General features: G+C 36.2%; 3 protein-coding genes across 12 annotated transcripts in view; 2 read left to right on the top strand and 1 right to left on the bottom strand.

Annotated features, from left to right (window-relative positions):
- The window catches only part of LOC111790723 (chromatin structure-remodeling complex protein SYD-like), a 26,925-nt gene extending 22,127 nt beyond the window's left edge, over positions 1–4,798 (bottom strand). Inside the window, exons 1-6 of one of the 3 annotated variants that reach the window (XM_023671748.1) lie at positions 4,689–4,798; positions 4,051–4,173; positions 3,896–3,957; positions 1,068–1,183; positions 508–939; positions 107–279 (exon numbers count right to left, since the gene is read on the bottom strand). In XM_023671748.1, the coding sequence (XP_023527516.1) occupies positions 107–279; positions 508–939; positions 1,068–1,183; positions 3,896–3,957; positions 4,051–4,155 (888 nt within the window). In that variant the 5' untranslated portion in view covers positions 4,156–4,173; positions 4,689–4,798. Of the gene's footprint in view, positions 1–106; positions 280–507; positions 940–1,067; positions 1,190–3,895; positions 3,958–4,050; positions 4,174–4,688 lie in introns of those variants that run through there. The other 2 variants (XM_023671749.1, XM_023671750.1) reach the window with 2 other exon arrangements.
- Positions 4,799–6,381: 1,583 nt separating this feature from the next.
- On the top strand, positions 6,382–13,207 carry LOC111791139 (serine/threonine-protein kinase RUNKEL). The gene is made up of 11 exons (XM_023672360.1): positions 6,382–6,672; positions 6,802–6,891; positions 7,234–7,286; positions 7,412–7,487; positions 8,057–8,118; positions 8,209–8,287; positions 8,373–8,429; positions 8,555–10,222; positions 10,458–11,330; positions 11,657–12,785; positions 12,871–13,207. The coding sequence occupies exons 1-10, from the start codon at positions 6,625–6,627 to the stop codon at positions 12,770–12,772; spliced, it is 4,122 nt and encodes a 1,373-aa protein (XP_023528128.1). The 5' UTR covers positions 6,382–6,624; the 3' UTR covers positions 12,773–12,785; positions 12,871–13,207.
- On the top strand, positions 12,960–19,651 carry LOC111791140 (vesicle-associated protein 2-2-like). Of its 8 annotated transcripts, none has more exons than XM_023672367.1 (10): positions 12,960–13,042; positions 15,853–15,931; positions 16,522–16,592; positions 16,781–16,862; positions 17,091–17,206; positions 17,272–17,454; positions 17,934–18,026; positions 18,336–18,578; positions 19,006–19,083; positions 19,416–19,651. In XM_023672367.1, exons 2-10 carry the CDS (start codon positions 15,883–15,885, stop codon positions 19,524–19,526), a joined length of 1,026 nt encoding a protein of 341 aa, XP_023528135.1. In that variant the 5' UTR covers positions 12,960–13,042; positions 15,853–15,882; the 3' UTR covers positions 19,527–19,651. The 8 variants fall into 8 exon arrangements, with proteins under 8 accessions (XP_023528135.1, XP_023528134.1, XP_023528136.1 ...); XM_023672366.1 differs by lacking the exon at positions 12,960–13,042 and adding an exon at positions 15,293–15,328 and having other exon boundaries at positions 15,856–15,931; XM_023672368.1 differs by lacking the exon at positions 12,960–13,042 and adding an exon at positions 15,293–15,328 and having other exon boundaries at positions 19,419–19,651.

Here is a 19,651-nt window from a genome sequence, read left to right as displayed (position 1 = left end):
AAAAAAAAAAAAAAAAAAAAAAAAAAAAAAAAAAAAAAAAAAAAAAAAAAAAAAAAAAACTATTCTTGACCAAGAAATGAAAGATATCAAGGAAACTATTAAAAACCTGGATCATCTTTGTAGCATCAACTGATGATGTGCTAGACATAGGTAGTTCACACTCCATAACTTTTTCACTGGAGGTAGATATCCCATCGCCTCGGCTTACAGAATAACTTTGAGGGTCAATAAGCTTTTCAGCAGCTTTCGTTAGTCCATATTTTGTCTGATCAATATTGCCTACACCAAAGAATCAGTAAGCTATCAACGACACTTGGAGGTAGTGATAATATGAGCTGGCAACACTATATGCTCTGTAGTTCATCCTAGATGAACATAAAAATTCTCCACTACGACTAAATAGACCTAGATGGTCAAGCACTATTTCCAACAAACTTTTGAAAAAAGAAGAAATACTTGGAACCCAATAGGCCATTGCCTAATCTTATTGAAATAAAAAGCACGTACCTCCTTTAACTAAATATGCCGGTGATTCAACCCTATTCGTCTTTACATTCCTAGGATTAACCAGTGAACTGCGTGTATCAAGTTGATGAGTATTGTCACTAGATGGTTCCAGAACTGATGTATCCACCTTCTTCCTTTTCTTGCTGCCCTTCTTACCATCCTTGTCATTTAATTGCTTGTCCCAATTCACTGAATCATGCTTCTCTTGTGACTGTGAGTTGGCAGACCTTGAATCCAAACTAGACGGACTTTCTTGATCAAAAGATTGACCACTTCGATGGGTTGTGGATCCAGGATAATAATCGTGATCTGTACTACTTGGGCCAACAGGTGGCTTGCTTGAAGCAAGTGGGCCACTTTTGGTCATCTCACTTCCAGATATATCCATTTTGGAATCTTTAGCAGCACCAGCAACACTGGAAGAACCTGCGACTATTTCTATGATAATTTATTCTGAACAAAGAATAACATGTGCATTTGTAGACAAAAATACAAACAATAACATGTGCACTTGCAAACCAGATTCACTTAAACAATCCCAAATAGTAATATCATTGTACCCGCATATTGTGCAGTTGAAGAATCACCCATCTGAGTTCCACCAGTTAGAGGAAGGCGTGATGCCCTCAAAGCTTCAATATCAAGACCATGTTGATTGATGACAGTCTCCATGGCCCTAAATAAAAGAGGTTTAGTTAGCAAGAATGAAACAAAGAGAACATGAATCCAAAGAGACCATGGCAATGAAAACAGTGACCATTTAATCGGTAAAGAAGTAGAATATGCATCAACAAGCAACCATTCAAGACCAACAACTCAACAGAACACATATTACACAATAAACAAAATTTTAGAAACAGTTCTGCAACCAAATTTGGCATTAATGTAGAGCTTCTTCATGGATGAAGTGTGAATAAAGGTGACAAATGAAAAAGTAAACCATAATAATAGAAATGACAACAGGAGGTTATGTTTTTAACTTCAACCTGGTGGCAGTGAGAAAAGTATTACAAAACACCAATTAGTGAACAGCTGCAAAGTAGTTTACAAAAGGATTCAATACGATTGCTTCATTCAGAGGGCCACAAACAACCTTATCAAGAGAGTTTGTAACCCCTTTGAGCATCCTTGAAGATTCTTCAGTTTTGTTCCTTTTACATTTCCCAGATTCATGTAATGGTAACATTCCCCAATACTTATTGTAGCCAATCAAGGTTTGATGGGAAATTCAATTGTAGATAAACCAAATTTGAAAGAAAGAGTACAGATTACAGATAATTCAAGTGCTACTTAGTACCTCATTGCTTAAGGGAACTCATTGTCCAAAAACAATTAAACACCAAGATTAAGATCATGTAATGCATTATCTTCTTTATTCTCTAAGTAATGACTTATTTGCCATTTTTTTATAGAAATTCCTTTGATCACTAATTGTTCCGAAGGACAATTCAAAATCACATGTATTGTGCTTGTGTATTTTAAAAGGGAAAGATGACTTTTCATCGATACAATGACAAATTACAAACGAAGTAGCCAATTAACGTACAAAAAAAAACTCAGGCCTGCCGACGTAATCTAATTCTTTGAGCACAAAGAAACCCAAAAGCTTTTCAATTCTATATCTGTCCAAGTTCAGTGAATTACCCAAAAAACAGTCTAACAAAAAAGTTCCCAATTTGAATTTTCAAAAAAATAGAATGAGTATGATTACAAAGAGAAATTGAAAGAGAGCACCATGAAGAACAATCCAGTTTAGCCAATTCGAAGGCTTAATCCCAATCTTATTCCTTTCTATTCAAGATTTGATAGTTTCAATACACCCATACCCCCTCACAATCAAATGTTTTCTGATCCAAAAATAATCACTTCAATGCCCCCAAGAAATAATCTTCACCACATTCAGATATCATACCTCTTTTGTCCTTGATCGGGGTTTTTTCAGTTAGTTCAAGGAGAAAGATCTTTGTTTCTGGATCCAAGTCCTTTAGAAGGATTTTCTTGTACATCCTTTTTCATTGACCGGTGAACCTTCATTATCTAACTGCCCAATTTTTACTTCCAGGAAGGTTAAAATTCACAAGGGAAAAAAATTGTTCAGGAAGTTCTCTGCAGTAGAGTTTGGACTCTTCACTAATAGGACCCCAGTGTTGTATCCTTCGCTAGACCTTGATCCCTATCTTTACAAAGAACCCACCAATTTGAGAAAAGATTCATATTCCAAAGGATCCTTTGAATTCAACCACAAGTATTCAACTCCTCGAAAGAAAAGATCCACGAGAAAACCTTCCTTTTTTGGACAAGAAACTTGCCAAATCATGTCAAAATGCTAGTGATTGAGAGCTGCATGATGCAGAGATATGAATGAACCAGAATCATTTTGGCACAAAGTGGTCCAAAGTATTTATGGGAATAGTCTCCACCAATAGCATATTTCTGGGAAATTTGGTACAAGTCTCGGAAGCCCATGGATCAAAATTTTCAAACTATGGAAACAAATTGAGTCTTTCACATCTTTCAAGCTAGGTGATGGCAGAAGAATATTATTTTAGCTAGATGCATGGATTAGCAACTCTTCTTTGAAATCTTGTTTCCCCCGGTTATTCAAAATTTCTTCCTTTCCCACTGGTTCGATTTTTTACCATTGGGGTGGAGATACTCATTCATGGAATATTATATTCTGTAGGCTACTCAAGGATGATGAAATTTTAGATTTTCAAAAGCTTTTGGGAAGTCTAGCTGGAAAGAAGGTGGTTGCATCATTGGAATCCAGAAAATGGTCACTTGATCCTTCGGGTATGTTTTCTGTGAAATCTCTTTCTAAGCATTTGGCCGCATCATCACCCATGCTTAAGGAAGTTCATTCAGGTTTATGAATGACTAAAAGTCCCAAATGCATCAATGTTCTTATGTGAGTTATGTTTAATGGTTCATTGAATTGTTATGAGGTATCTATAAAGGAATCTTCTTTCGCACTACATATTCCCATCAATTTGTCCTCTTTGTATGTCAAATATGGATACTTTGCAACATATCATTTTTTTATTGCCCTTTCTCAAGTCAATGCTGGTGGAAATTATTTTCCGTCATTAATGTTCAGTGGGTGCTCTTCAATTCATTTAAGGAGGACATTCTCCATTAGCTGGTTGGCCCTCCCTTGGCGCCAAAATCTAAGATATTGCGGTCAAATGCAATGAAAGCTCGAAATATGGTCGGAAAGAAAAGGACTTTCCACAACAAGTCTATGCCTTGGGTTGATCGCTTTGGATTGCCTAGTCTTAAAGCCGAATCAGGGCACATGAAAGTTTGATAGTGGAAAAATACATCCAATAGAAGATGCAACAATTGTAAGAAAAGATGGTTACTGAAGTATGGAACGGTGATTTTTTACCTCGAAATTACTTGATATGGCATGGAATGTTCTTTCCCACTTGATTTCATGTGTTGTAATATCTGAAACTCACACGAGCATGGAATCATAAATATGAAAATTCCCCGTGCCATTAATTGAGCAGACAAAATAAAAGTAAACGATGCTTAACACACCACGTAGAGTTTTGTAGCCAATTTTGCTGGCTCGTCTCTAGATTCTTGAATGAGTTTGTGCAGAAACTTCGCTGCTTCCAGCTCAACATTTTGTGAAGATGCCATCTTGTCTAAGATAGCAACCTAATATGTGAAATTTTGATAAGTCCAGCAATATATAAAAATACAAACTTAACTTAAATAAATAGGCACTAAAAAGAACAAAGTGATCCAAGAATAAATATAGTTCACTGGTAAACCAAAATGGAAATGAATGCTCTGTATCTATCCAGCTAAAGTTTCACCTGAAGCAAACAATTGCATCCTCTAAAAAACCATGCAAGACAAATGCACCAAACATTTCCGATAACAGCACCTATAATACTATAACTACAAGTAAATTACAATCCACCTAAACATATCCAGCTTAAGTTTCACCAGTGACAATGAATCCTACAAATACTATAGATAATTTAAAGCATGGAAAATAGACATATGAGCTAAAACAACGCTATAATTCTGAAAATTTCTAGTCGGGAAAACAGCACGAAGAAGAAAATTGTGTTCTGTCAATTGTGCAGTGACTTCCAAATCAGGAAATGAATTTGAAAGAGTACAGAAATTCCGTAGACGACTGATGAAGAAAACGCATACAACACCTGATACGAGATCCGCGAAGAAATTGTAAGCTGATGATGAACTACATGGAGAACTCTGGTTTTAGATTCTGAAGAAATTGCCAAGCCCTCGACAGGACGATGGAACTGTGTTTTCCACCTGCATTGAGGAAATGATCTTCCAAACACGCTTCCCACGTGAGAAAAAAATCGGGTTTCGGCCCATTTACTGAAACGTCGTCGGTTTGGGCCCAGATGTGAAACTACCCATGCCGACATGTCGGGATGACCCGTTTGCGGATTTGAAGAGGAATTATTGTCGAGCCCATGAAAATTGTTGGCCCATTTGTGGGATTTTCTTTTTTTGTTTTTTTCTTTTTTAGTAAAAATTCATTTAATAATGGTATCTCTTAAAATCTCAAAATAATAATCGTATTTATTAAAATTTTAAGGTTCCGTAATTAAATCTATATGATACTTTTTTTTAATTGATAGATCAATTTAATATTAAAAAAGACTTTATCTTCTCATATTCGGTTAATTATGTTGGATGATGAAAGTCCCACGTCGGCTAATTTAGAAAATTGAATACTGTCTCCATTGGTACGAGGCATTTTGTGAAATCCCAAAACAAAACCATGAGAGCTTATGCTCAAAGCCTCCTCGAAGGCAGTAAAAAATGACTAAGACTCCAAATGAGTCGAGCCTCAATTAAGGGGAGGCGTATTTTGTTCGAGGGGAGGTGTTGGATGATGAAAGTCCCACATCGAATCATAGCCATGAGAGCTTGTGCTCAAAGTGGACAATATCATATCATTGTGGAGAGTCGTGTTCGTCTAATAAATTATTGGTGAAAATAGTATATATATAAAATAGTTTGTACTCTTCGCATTCTCGAGTATGCAACCAAGAGAAGCCCAATTGTACACGAATCATGTCACGCCTTATTACATTTCTTATTGTTTTTATCTCAAATGTTGACAAGTCGATTCATTTAATCATGCTAGCTACCTCATTTTCTGCCCACAAAGTGAATCACATGAACCACTGTTGTGCCATTTATGCTCCTTACAACCATTGCTTCAGTTGACGTGTTACTAACCAAGAGATAGCATGCATGCATTATTGTATATACGCTCGAAAAACTATTAATATAATATTGAAAATTTACCAATTTTAGTAAAAATAGTGATAAAAATGTCAATTATTATATCTAGAACATATTAAGAGACTGATAATTTAATCCCTCGTGTGAAAAAAAATAAATTAAAAATGTCACATTAGACTCGTGAATTAATTAATTTAACTAATTGTTTATATGGTTGCATACTTCTAGTAAAAATATATTATAATTTATCTTACTAATTTAGGCGGTAAAAAGAAAAATAATGTTATTTCACTGAATTTTAAGTTTATTTTAAATAAATAATATTGAAAACAAATACAAATCACTTGCCAAATATATGAATTAATTAAATAAAAAAAATTACGTTTATTAATTGACTATTTTAACGGGTAGATGTGATTTCCCCCTAAAATCTTTTAGAATTTGATGAATTAAAAAAAATGCAACGGTCGAAATACACCCCACCCGCGAGTCACATGACCGTTTGAAAAATTTGAACGTATTACATTGCCACGTCACCCACTCACCTCAGCATTAACGTTCAGTTTTTATTTTAAATATTTTTATTTTTATTTATTTTTGTCTTTTTTTAATTATTTGATTGCAATTTCAATATCCGAGTGTTCCCGCTCATTTCCCAGTGACAGCTTCTCTCATCTCTTCGAACGGCAGAAGCAGATTCCACTTCTCTGCTTCATCTCTGCCACTGATCGTAGATCGTCAAGAAATCAAGTTCGGTTCTCTCTCGTCTGTTGATCTCAGTCTCACTCTTTCTCTTTCTGTTGGCCGAGGAGTATTTTTGGTCGCTCGATTTTGTAATCTGAAACCCTAGCAACTCCGGTAGAGCTGAGAATGAATCAGTACCACATCTATGAAGCCATTGGCCGTGGAAAGTATTCGGTAACTACTTTCGAGCTTGTTTCTAGTTTTCAGAGTTTGATCAGGTTTAGTTTATCAGCGGCATTCTCTGCAATTGCTGGATTTTGTGCTGACTGTTTTTCTTTTTTTTTTTGTTCGGGATGTTCCTAGACTGTGTATAAAGGGAGGAAGAAGAAGACAATCGAGTACTCCGCGATTAAAAGCGTGGATAAATCGCAGAAGAACAAGATTCTCCAAGAAGTAAGCCGGCAAAACTCCGCTATCCTTTTTGGAAAGTAGTAGACTGTTCAAACGGTTATTTGATAAAAGATCTTGGTACATTTAGGATGGAAGTAGAACACTAGATTCGTTCAGCGACTGCTGATTTACATGTGTAAAATCGATGCAATGCTCATCTTAAATTTTACTCATTAGTGCTAAAAGAATAATTGTATTTGCCTTCTATCTGCACTAATAATGCTTTTCGGAACCTCGATATCACCAGGCCCGACATTACGTATATGTTGTTATTGAATCAAAGACGCCAGTCCACTGTTTGTTCATAGATTCTAACGTAATACTCTACCTTCTCATCTAATGCAGGTCAGAATACTTCACTCCCTTGATCACCCAAACGTACTCAAGTTTTACTCCTGGTAACATTTGGAAACGCTCGTCAATGTTTCTAAAAGGATCTTCTAAGCAGTCATCTTCAATTTTGTCGATTTACAATCATTTTGAATTAAACATTCATTTTGCCCCATGTTTTTGCATTTTTAAGGTATGAAACGTCTGCTCACTTATGGCTGGTGTTAGAGTACTGTGTTGGAGGAGATCTCATGAGCATCCTTCGCCAGGTACATCAAACAGTTGATCCCCATACATGGAATTATAGTTTTTGCAAGCTACCGTTAGAAACCTGTTAGGCTGTTCAATAAAAATACAGATAAAGTGTTATCACCGTGGAATTATAAGTTAAATTCTTCTAAATGGCCTTTCCCCATTCTTAATGTAACACAAGCTTTTGCTCACGAACAACACTGCCTAGTTCACCCTACTTTTATACAGAACTCCTTTTGCAGAGTCGGCTGTGATGCTTGCAACATATGAGATTGGGCATTTTGTTCACTTTTTATTGTTTAATTTACAATTCTTCCCAAGGTTCACTTATCTCATAAGTCATCTGTTCGGTTCTATAGAATATGGTAGGCCCTAGGGTATGTGGAGTGCACATTTCAAACGGTTTCTGCATACACCAGTTGGCCTGCACGATCTTTTGTGTCATGTTGTGTGCAGGTTTAAAGTTTGAAGGTTCTCCTCTCAATCTTTTGGCATAGTGAAAAGGGCAGAGGATTTAAAGTGCTTATGTCTAATCTTTGGAGTCTAAAGAATTAACGATATTAATTTGTTTTTGGATGAGTGGCAGGATGGAAAATTACCTGAAGATTCAATTCATGATCTTGCTAGTGATCTTGTCAGAGCATTGCAGTAAGACAGTCTTGGTTTATATGTTTCTGTATCCGTTTATGTTTTTTAAACTCTTTGGTTGTATTGTTATATATAATCAAACAATTTCAGGTATTTACACTCGAAAGGAATCATATACTGTGATTTGAAGCCATCAAATATTCTACTGGACGAAAATGGACATGTTAAGGTATTTATGCCCCATTTGATTTAATTGGGTCGCTTCCAGTAGTTACTATTTTATTTAATTTCTTACTTCTTGTCCTGTTATGCAGTTATGCGATTTCGAACTAGCTAGAAAGCTTAGTGAAATATCAAGAACAAATTCATCGGTAGGTCAAAATCATTTTATTGTAGTAGTCTTCTTACGCTTGAACTTTTAGTTTTGGACTCAACTCCCATCACATTATTATTTCCTAAGAAGTAGCTTACTGTTTTCTTTGATGCACTTATTTAGGCGCCACAAACGAAACGAGGCACACCCTGTTATATGGCTCCTGAATTGTTCAAGGAAGATGGTATCCACTCCTACGCGTCTGATATGTGGGCTCTCGGCTGTGTCCTATATGAATGCTTTGTGGGGAGGCCTCCTTTTATGGGAAGAGAATTCACTCAACTAGTAAAATCCATCCTCTCAGATCCTACCCCTATCCTCCCTGGTAGCCCTAGTCGTCCTTTTGTTAATTTGATTAATTCATTGCTAGTAAAAGATCCAGCTGAAAGAATACGATGGCCTGAACTTTGCGGTCATGCTTTCTGGCGAACTACAATCACTCCAGTATCTTTACCTCCAGAACCAGCTTTTGCAAATATGATAGATCAACATTCTAAAGCTTGTTTGTCGGAAAGGAATGGTGAAAAACTTGCACTGAACAGGACTCCTAGTTATCGAGAAAAAGATGCAAAGGGTATTTTAAGACCAAATGAAAATTCTGCTTTTGGCTCAAGTAAAAATGAAACACTTGCTAAAGGTACTCCAGGAAGTCAAAAAACTCAATCGAAGGTTTCTAGTAGGGTAGTTGAGGAGAAGAAATTGAAAGAAACTCCATCTGCTTCCAAGGGAGTAAATCTTTTAAGACTTTCAAGGATAGCAAAATTAAACTTGCAAAGAGAAAATGATAAAGAAAATTACAGAAGACCCGTTTCTAGCAATATCGAAAATGATTCTGAGGTTGAAATTAAGAACACTGATATGGAGCTTGATTTTAATGAGAATGTTGAAGATGAGTCTCATGATGAACCTGATGAGTCTGATAATTTAAGTTGCAATCAGGACGACAGGTCATCGAATCAGAATCATCAGGGGAAGATGGAAGAGGCTCAAAATATGGGAGGAGACCTTTCGGATTATTCACCGGCTGTTAATGTCAATGCCTCAGGTCTATCAAATAAGCATGATCAGGAATTACCATTGGGGCGTACAGAAGTGGTCGCTTCTTCACCTAGTGCTAGTCCTAGTCCTCAACTTAAGAACCAAAGAACTAAAGAAGGTTTAGCATATGCTCCTGATACCGATTCTTTGAAGACATCCAATAACCTTTCAGAGTTTTTTTGGCATCAATCTGATCTTTCGGTCAAACCAGTAATGCCGAGCAGAAAAGCTGATAAAATGTCAGATGTTAATACTACCACCCTTCCTTTTGACGGATTGCAAGCACCCGACTTTGTGAAGATGCCTAAGGAGCGGATGGATGTCATGAGCAGTAGGATTATTGCTACTCTCAGTGGAAATACTAGTATTGGAGAGAAGCAAAATATGATTAGATATCTTGAGATGCTTAGTAACAATGCTGATGCAGCAAATATTTTGACCAATGGGCCCGTAATGCTCATGCTTGTAAAAATGCTCAAGCAGGCCAAGGTTTTGCAATTGCGTGTTCAACTCACATCACTAATTGGCTTGCTTATTCGGCACTCTACTTTCATAGAGAATGACTTGGCAAATTCTGGTCTTTTAGTTTCACTTACTGATGGACTCAGAGATAGGCAAGAAAAAGTTAGGAGATTTTCTATGGCTGCTTTAGGAGAGTTGCTTTTTTATATTTCCACTCAGGTAGAGCATAATAGCAACGCCAATCCTCCAGAGTCTCCTTTGAAGGACACTAGATCCCCATCTGGATGGCAGGTATTTGTTCTCTTTGGTTATGACTTATTTTTTATTATACTTAATTCTCATTTAATAAACACTGGGGAGGCATATTGTGTAAGTTGATAAATTTTTACTAACATCCTGAAGTTGACTAAAATTCAAAAACCACTTACCGAGTAGCTGTTGTTTTCTGACGGTGCATTCCATAAAAGATATCTTATTTACGATTTTTTTAAAACTTTACTCTTATGAAGTTATTTCAATGGAACAGGTTCCAAATTCAATAATTTCTCTAGTCTCATCAATTCTTCGAAAAGGAGAGGATGATATAACTCAACTGTATGCATTGAGGACCATTGAAAACATTTGCAGTCAAGGAGTAACTTGGGCATCTCGCTTTACTATCCAAGATGTGATCAGCAACCTATGCTACATATATAGAGCTTCTGGGAAATCTGAGAATATGAGGCTCACTGCAGGTTCCTGTTTGGTTCGCCTAGTCCGTTTCAATCCTTCCTGCATTCAGTCAGTTACAGACAAATTATCTTCCAAGGACATGGCATGTGCCCTTGTTAAGGGCAATCCACGTGAGCAGCAAATCACCTTAAATCTTCTAAACATGATCATGTTTGGAGGTCATATCTTACCCAGCATTGGAAGGTACCTTCTACCTTTAATGGAGGAGAAGAATCTTGTCTCCAGTCTCGTATCCCTTATTGAGCAGGGAAGTGAAGTTATGAAGGGAAAGGCAATTGTTTTCGTGGCTTTTCTCTGTAAGAGTGTAAGACGATGGTTGCCTCACTTCCTTTGCAATCCCAGGTTACTTTCATCCGTGGACAGGCTCGCAAAGGAGAAAGACATCTTTGTCCAGCAGTGTTTGACTGGATCTGTGCAGATCGTGGCATCTGTGGTGCCAAGTTTGTTGGATATGATTATAGGAGATATTCAACAAATGATGGGAGGACGACGTCTTGGGCATATTTCCTCTCCCCTTACTAGTCGTGCGGCACCGAAGACCAACATTCACTTGTTTCCTGTTGTCCTTCATCTTCTTGGAAGTTTAACCTTTAAGCGCAAGGTTGTTAGTCCTCAGGTGCTGCAGCAGTTGTCTGATCTAATCAGGCATATAGAGACACCATTTCAGGTAGGGATATTTTGACTGCTAAATTCCACACACACATACACATCCAGTATTTTAAATTATATAATTATTATTTTGTCCTCTTGAATTTTAGTTTATCTTAGGTTGAAATGAGGAAAAAAAAGATTTTAGATTGAACATATTAAATGAACTGACTGTTGGCATGCACACAGGAATATTACTGTTGCACCTCTGTAGAAATGTTATATCTGTAGAGTTTACGTACTCCACGAATCTATTGTGAAGAGAGTGGCTGAGTATAGATGAAACATGTGATAACATTGTTTCTTGATGTGTTTTTTCTTTTTCATGTTTCAATTCATTTACAGGGCAGGGATGACTTCCAGATAACATTACTTCGGGTTATTGAATCCATCACAGAGGAATTCTCGGTCATACTTGAAAACCCAGATATTTTTATCCATAAAATTCTCCCTAGTTTGGCTGTTCTTTACAAAGGAAACAAGGATGGAGATGCAAGATTCTTATGCCTAAAGGTTCTCTTCGACGTGATGGTCATTTTCCTGAATGAACCGTCCTTGGATGGGCAAAAGTTGGAGGATCTAAAGCAGATAGCAAATTTGCACTTCCTCCCTCTCTATCCTGCCTTGATAGAAGATGATGATCCCATACCGATGTATGCTCAGAAACTTCTCGTGATGCTCATTGAGTGCAACTACATCAAGATTTCAGATATTTTACATCTAAAGACAATTTCCCAATGCTTTGAGTTTTTGCTTGGCGACCTTTCAAATGCAAATGTAAGTAGTGTAAAGCTGTGTTTGGCGCTGGCATCTGCTCCTGAAATGGAATCACGAATACTTTCTCAGCTCAAAGTCGTTAGAAGAATAGGAATTCTGTTAGAGTTCGTGTATGCCAAGGATATGGAGGATTTTCTCGAACCAACTCTTGGCCTTTGCAGAGCTCTCCTTCTGCGTTCTGTTAGTTGTAGAAAGGGCTTCATCTACTCAAAAGAACCGCTTCTTCTGGGTGATGGTACTACCGAGCAAAATGTTATTGTTAACCAGCAGGAATGCATTAGAGATATATCCGACTTCGGCAACAATTTTGGAGTCTTGTTGGAGTTGAGTGGCTCCTCAGAAGCCAATATTGCCGACATAGCCTCTGAATGTGTCGTGTTTTTAGTTATGGCGGCGCCTAGGGAAGGTACCACTGGTCTTCTGACAAATCTTCACAAGGTTAGTGTAATCCTGGAGTCCTGGCGGAGAGGTGGCTGCCTCTTGCTTGTGCAGAGAATGCTGCATTCTCTAGGTTATGCTTGTCGACAGTACTTGGCCCATGCAATGATATTATCGCTTTCCATGTCTGAAATTTCACGGATTGAGGCTATTATATCTGAGATCAAGAGTTCAGGCACGTCACGTTTAGCTAATGATGCAATGCTTGTGGCTATGGAGTTGCAGCGGCTTCATCGTTGTATTTGAAACCAGTGAAGTTGTGAGTGGCTAAATTGCCTAACTCGTTTTTCTCGATTCCACCAACAATTTTTCTTTGATTTTGACGATGAACTCATATCTCGCAGGTACTTTGTAAAATTGTGCCCAGTAAGATCTTTTGTTCTAATTTTCTCATCGTACAGAAGAGAAAGACCAACTGGAAAATGAGTGGAAAAAATGGATTTGAACTCCCCGAGATGGCATTGAAGGATACCCATCCAGTATCTTCAGTGATCCGGACATGGAACGTGGTTCTTGGTGAGTTCAAATATTTATTTATTTGCCCATTTGTTACACACATTGTTACATGTCATCGAATTCTTATTGTATGTGTATATATCTTTGTACTGTTAATTTCTTCCACTGACATCTGCTCATATCTTTTGCTTTATCAGAGCATAATTTTATTTCGTATACTGTTAATGCGTGGCTCTCTTGTTTCAATGTGACCATAGCTTTACCTTTCTAGGATCACTGCTTAGGGATTTTAATTTCATAAAAAATTCATTTGGCTTTGAAAAAATGCTGGTGAGCATTGAAATGTATAGCCTAGTGCATTAAGATACATAACGGAAGATTTTTTTTTTTTTTTTCTTCTTTTTTCTATTCATTAGGGAGCCTCCTCTCCACATGAAGAGAGGGGAGGTGTTTGACAACACTTTTGTTTAGATAAGGGTAACGTGTTCTTGTTAGATGTTTATCATCGTAATAAACTATTTTCAGAGATTAGTTAGACACTAATATGTACAAAGTAGTAAATACAAATGAAAGATTTGTTGTAAATACATTTCATCTTTGAGAGCATATAGATCTTAATTTTTTTTTAAATAATGTGCTCATGTCGTGTTAAATTTGGTATCTTGTACTTGTATCTATACTTTCCAAACTTCTTAAATGAATGAAAATATTTGTGGAGAATTATGAAGTATTGAAATTAAGATAGGTTGATGATATAACTCCTATAAACATTGAAAATGTTGAAGTATTCATCTTAGTAAATAAATGCGTTCACCAATAACTCCTATAGACTTAATGATTATGGTTTAACTTAGAAGTAACACTTAATTGCCTTTCAAATGCGTTCACCAATAAAGATGTCGAATCAATTCCATGTTAGTTAATATTTGACATTAATATAATTAATTAATATAATTAACCCTTTTGTGGGTAATGCTTAAAATTTATGTAAAATGCATTACATTACGGTAGTTGCAAGTTACTTCCTTTATTTATTACCATATTTTTTTAAATTTAAATACTATAGCCGGTAAATAAACTTTTAATATATAGCCTTCAAAATTGGCAAGATACCTTTTATGAATTTCTAGTTTTTAATAAAAGTAATTATATTTTAATCAGTTAAATTATACTATGAAAGATGGTTGAGTCATGTTTTAAGGTATGAGACAACCAATCTAATTTAAATTATTGGACTGAATTTTTTTTTCTATTTTATTGTTTAGCGTTGGTTGGTCCATGTAATAATGTTAAGTTGTTCCGTAGTTTTTTTTTTTTTTTTTTTTTTTTTTTTTTTTTTTTTTTTTTTTTTTTTTTTTTTTTTTTTTTTTTNACCAATAGAATAAAATTCTTTAAAAACAATATGAACCTAGATCGAATAAAATTTAAGAGAGAAAGGAACCGACAATATATATATATATAACTTATTTAGCTTTTTTTTTTTTTAATTAGTTGTATTTTAGGCAAATGTGTTAACTTAATTAATTATATTTTATTTTTCAATTTGATTGTCATACTAATTAAAATCATTAGTTTGAGAATAATGATTAATATTGACAGTTAAATAAAAATTTAAGGTATATTATAATATACTTATTGATAAATAGAAAATTAAATTATTTAAAATTATTTTAATAATTTGACTTAATCATGATAACAATAAACTAACTAATAATAATTAATTATCTAGAAGTAATTAGTGAAATTAAAAAACAATTATTTATTCCAATAAAATTGTGAAGACATTCACTTCTTTATTTATTTTATTTTGAATAAACTCCATTAATTAATTTATTTTAATTTACAAAATTATTATAATTATTATATATAATAATTATTATTAGTCAATGTACACAAATTAGTAGAATAACTCAACTTGTTAGGTATATGTTTTCGATTAATAAATCAAATGTCGAATCTATTTATCTCATATTTTTTTTAACTAAAAAATACAAAATAAAATAATAATAAAGAGAAATGATAATAATAATAATGGAGTTGAAGCCGAATCGAATGGAGCCGAGCCGAGCTGAGCCGAAGTTGTATTTTCAAAAAATTTAACGGCCGAGAGGTAGCCGACCATTGGAGCGGAGGGAAATGGCAGAGAGACCCGCGCAGCCTTCGTTACCATTTTTCTTTGCTTTCACTTCTCCCCTTCTCTGCTTCCATTTCCGTTTCCTTTTTTTCTTTCTTTCTTTCTTTTCCGTAAAAATAGATCTCTAAATTATAAAAAATTAATCTAAATCTTTCTATTTTGTTATTGTTATTTCNTTCGAATTCAATCGCGTAATCGCTTCAACTGGATCGGTACTGTATTTTTACCCCATTTTACCCCGTTTTCTGTGCTGTTCTTGATCGGATTCTTGGTGTTTTCTCAGACTCCGATGTTGTTCCCGCTTTCAATTTCGTGTATGTTGTGTGTCTTCACGTGTTTGGCGAGTTTTGTGGAGAAATGGGTTACAGTTGAGGTCTGATACATTTGGTCTTTGAGATTTGTGATGATGGTTATAGTTTGATGAAGGCGGTTTGCGACGATTTGAATTCGTGGGTTTGTGGGGTTAATTTGTTGGTTTTGTGCTAGATTACGGTTTTTCCAGCAGTCTCGGGTAACGTAAGAGTTGATCTGATTGTTTTTCTTAATTGCATAGGGCTGTGTTCATTGTTCTTATTTTGTTACCACCTCGTTTTACCCTCTCTGGATGAATAGATCAATGGAGTTTATCACTATATCTACTTCTTTTCATTAGTTTATGAAATTTTCCCATCTTGGGTCACTTCAACTACTTGCATCTGGCTCTGATTACTAAAGTTTTTCTGCAATGGCATTTTAGAAGTTCGTCGTTTCTTAAGCGGATAGATTCATGACTATGGAGCTTTTCGAAATTCATCCGGGCGAACTTAAATTCACTTGTAAGTATAAGTGAAATCTTGTTCTAATGCATGGTGAACATTCAATTACATATTATCAGGCAAGATGGCAGCGAGACCATTGCAGAATTTGACTTGCATAGCCTCGAGTTGTCTTAGATGAAAGCGTGAGATCCCACATCGATTGGGGAGGAGAACGAAACATTCTTTATAAGGGTGTGGAGACCTCTCCCTAACATACGCTTTTAAAAACCTTGAGGGAAAGCCCGAAAGAGAAAACCCAAAGAAAGACAACATCTGCCAGTAGTGGGCTTGGGCTGTCACAGAAAGTGAGGCTTAAATTATGATATAAAAGATTGGTAGGCCTGGTTTAGACCGACTTGTTGCTTACATGTGCTAGCTTGTGGTAAGAAGAAAGCATACCAAATCTTTTGAATTATTTAGATAGTGGGAGTTTGTTTCTTGACCAGTGAAGTTGAAGCGCTCTATAACATTTACTTGTTAGTTAACTAAACTTTTTAGAATATAAAAGATTCTAATGTCCCTACCTGTTTGTATCTGCAAAGAACAAAAGATAGAGGAATGTTCCTGCAGTGTTATTTTGACAAGTTTTGCACACTTTCTTTCTCCAGTTGAGTTGAAGAAGCAAAGTTCATGCTTGATACGAGTTATCAATAAGTCTGAGCAACATATTGCTTTCAAGGTACATTATTCCAAATGGATCGCATAAAATATTTTCGTGCAAGTACCATATCTTTTCAATGTCGTGTTTGTTATAATTTTAATTAGTACAATTAGAAAATAAACGTTTTTACGAATAGGGTCCGAACTTGAAAAGAATCCTAAAGCCTCGTTTAGCTTCCATGTTTAATATACGAGCTCTTTTCGCAGGTGAAAACTACATCTCCCAAGAGGTACTGTGTTCGACCTAATACCGGCATCATTAAGCCCAAGGATATGCGTGACTTCACAGGTATCTCTGCCTGTCATTCTTTTAAAATGTTGGTGGTGTTAACATAGATTCGGCTCATGGACTTAACTATCAATCCATCTTAAACCATTTCAAAGATGTAATAAGGTGGACAATTCGATGCAATCTCGAAAGCCTCTGAAAAGTTTCTTTTTATTTTAACTTTATCATTTGTATTTATGCTGTTCAGCTCTGATGGATTACTTGCTCTTCACTCTTGGATCTATGCAGTCACCATGCTAGCTCAGCGTACAGCTCCAACTGATATGCAATGCAAAGACAAGTTCCTGGTCCAAGGCACAGTCATCTCCCCTGGAACACCTGAAGAGGACATCACATCTGACATGGTGAGAATTTGTAGTCGTTGCTTGTTTTGCAGGCCTTTTTCTAAGATTTTTGATATGCAAGGCAGTTCGCAAGAGATAGTGGCAAGCACATTGAAGAGAAGAAGCTGAAGGTTTTTCTTGTAAGCCCGACACCAACCCCTGTCTTGCTACCAATTAATGGAGAGTTGAAACTAAATTCAAATTATGAAAATTCCATGCCAAGAGATGGAATGCAGACAGGAGTTGAGAACATACCTCCACCTCATAAGGTAAGGCTAACTGTGCACCTCTCACGTGTGTATGTTGTATGTCTGTTGAGAACATTTCTTTACTTCTCTCTCCTGCTAGTCTCCACCTACTTTGTTCTGATTGGAGGACGGCGCCTAGTTTCAAATTATGAGGATATTATAATATGCGTATATGCAATATGGTGTGAGAATCCCACATTGATTGGGGAGAACAAAACACCTTTTACAAGGATGTGAAAACCTTTCCCTAGCAAATGCGTTTTAAAGCCTTGAGGGGAACCCCGAAAGAAAAAGCCCAAAGAGGACAATATCTGCTAGCGGTGGGCTTGGGCCGTTACGTATGGTTTTTAACTGAAGCATATAGACTGTTTAGAGTTAGTATACGTAGGTTTACTTTTGATGGAAAAACATCGTTTGGATTGTGGTTGAACTTTTTTTTTTTTTTTTTTTTTCGNTTTTTTTCAGAATTTATCTCTTGATTGGAAATTGATGTATTCTAGGTTGCTAAGGATTCCAATGGACTCAATACCCTTGAACACATAGATGAACTTAGATCAGTTGATACCCCAGTAGTGTTATCTCCACTTTATAAGGTATGGCCATGCAAACAACTCTGTCATGTCATAACTGCTTATATTTATATTCTTGTCATTGTTGTCTTCTCCAGTCAAAATAATAAATATTCTTGTCAGTCTCTCTCTAGTTTTCATTTGTAAAGGGGATTTCCCATAGAGGTATATGCCTGTTTTCCATTGTTACATGCTCGAAATCCTTGAGTTTCTGGTCTTAATATTGCATGAAAAGCTACATATGGTTGTCGTATGGTTATCGATGTTCTACCTTCTTTAAATATATATTCTGTCTTTTTTCGTTGTGTGTTCGAACGATATTATGCGTATCAGGTAGCTGAGGGAGTTGAGAAAATTGATACTAGTAAAGATTCAGATGAGAATAGAGCAGCTGAGGATGCTGCAACGATACGAAATGAGGATATGGTGGCCGAACCAATTGACAATATTGAAACTACGCCAGCTGAGGAAATTAAGGAATCGAAACCGGCGAATGATCTGCCGAATTTAAACTTAACTAAAGACTTTGAAGAGCTGAAATCAAAGCTAACACTCATGGATGCGGAACTAGTAGAGGTATATGTCTTCTTTTGAAGCTAGATTATCAATTACGCCCTGTTGCAATGTTTATGTCCTTATGCTGCTAACTATGTCTCTACTTTAACTCACTAAGCAATCTAACTCCTCAGCAATTACTTACCTCCTCCTTTCCGTTGTCTCCCACGTCAACAACGTTCCTTGTTCTTCCTTCCACGTCATTACTCGGTTAGGTACTCGTCAATACAACAATAATTGCCTCCTCCAGAGCGTACTTATGGTGCGGGGTCGAATCTTCTTAGAAAGGAAAAAATAATTCGTTTTAGTCACAAATCCTTTTATCAGTAATGCACATACATAAAGAGCAAGGATTCGTAACGCCCAGTGTAGCTTTCATGTTTGTTAGTTGCTACTATATATAACTATTTTTTCTGCTAACAATGAATAGTTTATGAAATCTATCCAGGCTGAAGCTACCATAATGAGGCTGAAACAGGAGAGGACGGTAACGACTCGAGAAAGGGAAATGCTCAAGCGCGACTTAGTAAGTGTTTTTTGGTCTTTACCATAATAGGCTTAGCTCGTATCAAACCCCATATTCATGCGTTACCATAAATATGACAATCTTAGCATATCGAGTTGCTTCATTGATTAGTTTCATTAGTTTGGGAATGATTAAAAATATGATTTGAGTTATCCATCCTTTCGTTGGGATAGTTTTCTCAATCTTAGCATCGTATCGAGTGGCTTCATCGATGTCACGTAACCATTGTCACTGTTTTCGGGATGGAGGAACCTATCAATTAGAGCCTTTATTCATGATGGGTTCTTGTCATTACAGTATTGAGGCACCCTGATACTGATTTCTTGATGTAGGAGACATGGAGAAGAACTGGGCAAAGGAGTGTCAAAGTGGGCTTCCCCTTAATATATGTTGTGATGGCTGCTTCTATCAGTCTTCTTATTGGATATTTCATTCATCCCTAGCAGAAGCACAACAAATCAATTTGTCTTTGTTGTATATTGACTTGATGTGTGTTCTTGCAGTCCAATTGCTTTTGTTGTAAAGCGTTTTTTTTCCTCGATTATTTTATCGAATATCATCGGGAGGA

This window comes from Cucurbita pepo, chromosome LG03 (genome assembly GCF_002806865.2).
Source record: "Cucurbita pepo subsp. pepo cultivar mu-cu-16 chromosome LG03, ASM280686v2, whole genome shotgun sequence".
In the NCBI taxonomy this organism is placed as follows: domain Eukaryota; kingdom Viridiplantae; phylum Streptophyta; class Magnoliopsida; order Cucurbitales; family Cucurbitaceae; genus Cucurbita; species Cucurbita pepo.
Note: the sequence above shows the minus strand (reverse complement) of the source record. Positions and strands in the feature narration are given on the sequence as shown.

Excerpts from the sequence above, each read along its gene's own strand:
- LOC111791139 (XM_023672360.1), top strand. The coding sequence starts at position 6,625 with ATGAATCAGTACCACATCTATGAAGCCATTGGCCGTGGAAAGTATTCG. Across the intron at positions 7,287-7,411 it reads GTACTCAAGTTTTACTCCTG|GTATGAAACGTCTGCTCACT; the intron begins GTAACATTTGGA and ends TGCATTTTTAAG. Across the intron at positions 8,119-8,208 it reads GATCTTGTCAGAGCATTGCA|GTATTTACACTCGAAAGGAA; the intron begins GTAAGACAGTCT and ends AAACAATTTCAG.
- LOC111791140 (XM_023672367.1), top strand. The coding sequence starts at position 15,883 with ATGACTATGGAGCTTTTCGAAATTCATCCGGGCGAACTTAAATTCACT. Across the intron at positions 16,593-16,780 it reads AGCAACATATTGCTTTCAAG|GTGAAAACTACATCTCCCAA; the intron begins GTACATTATTCC and ends CTCTTTTCGCAG. Across the intron at positions 17,207-17,271 it reads AGGACATCACATCTGACATG|TTCGCAAGAGATAGTGGCAA; the intron begins GTGAGAATTTGT and ends TATGCAAGGCAG.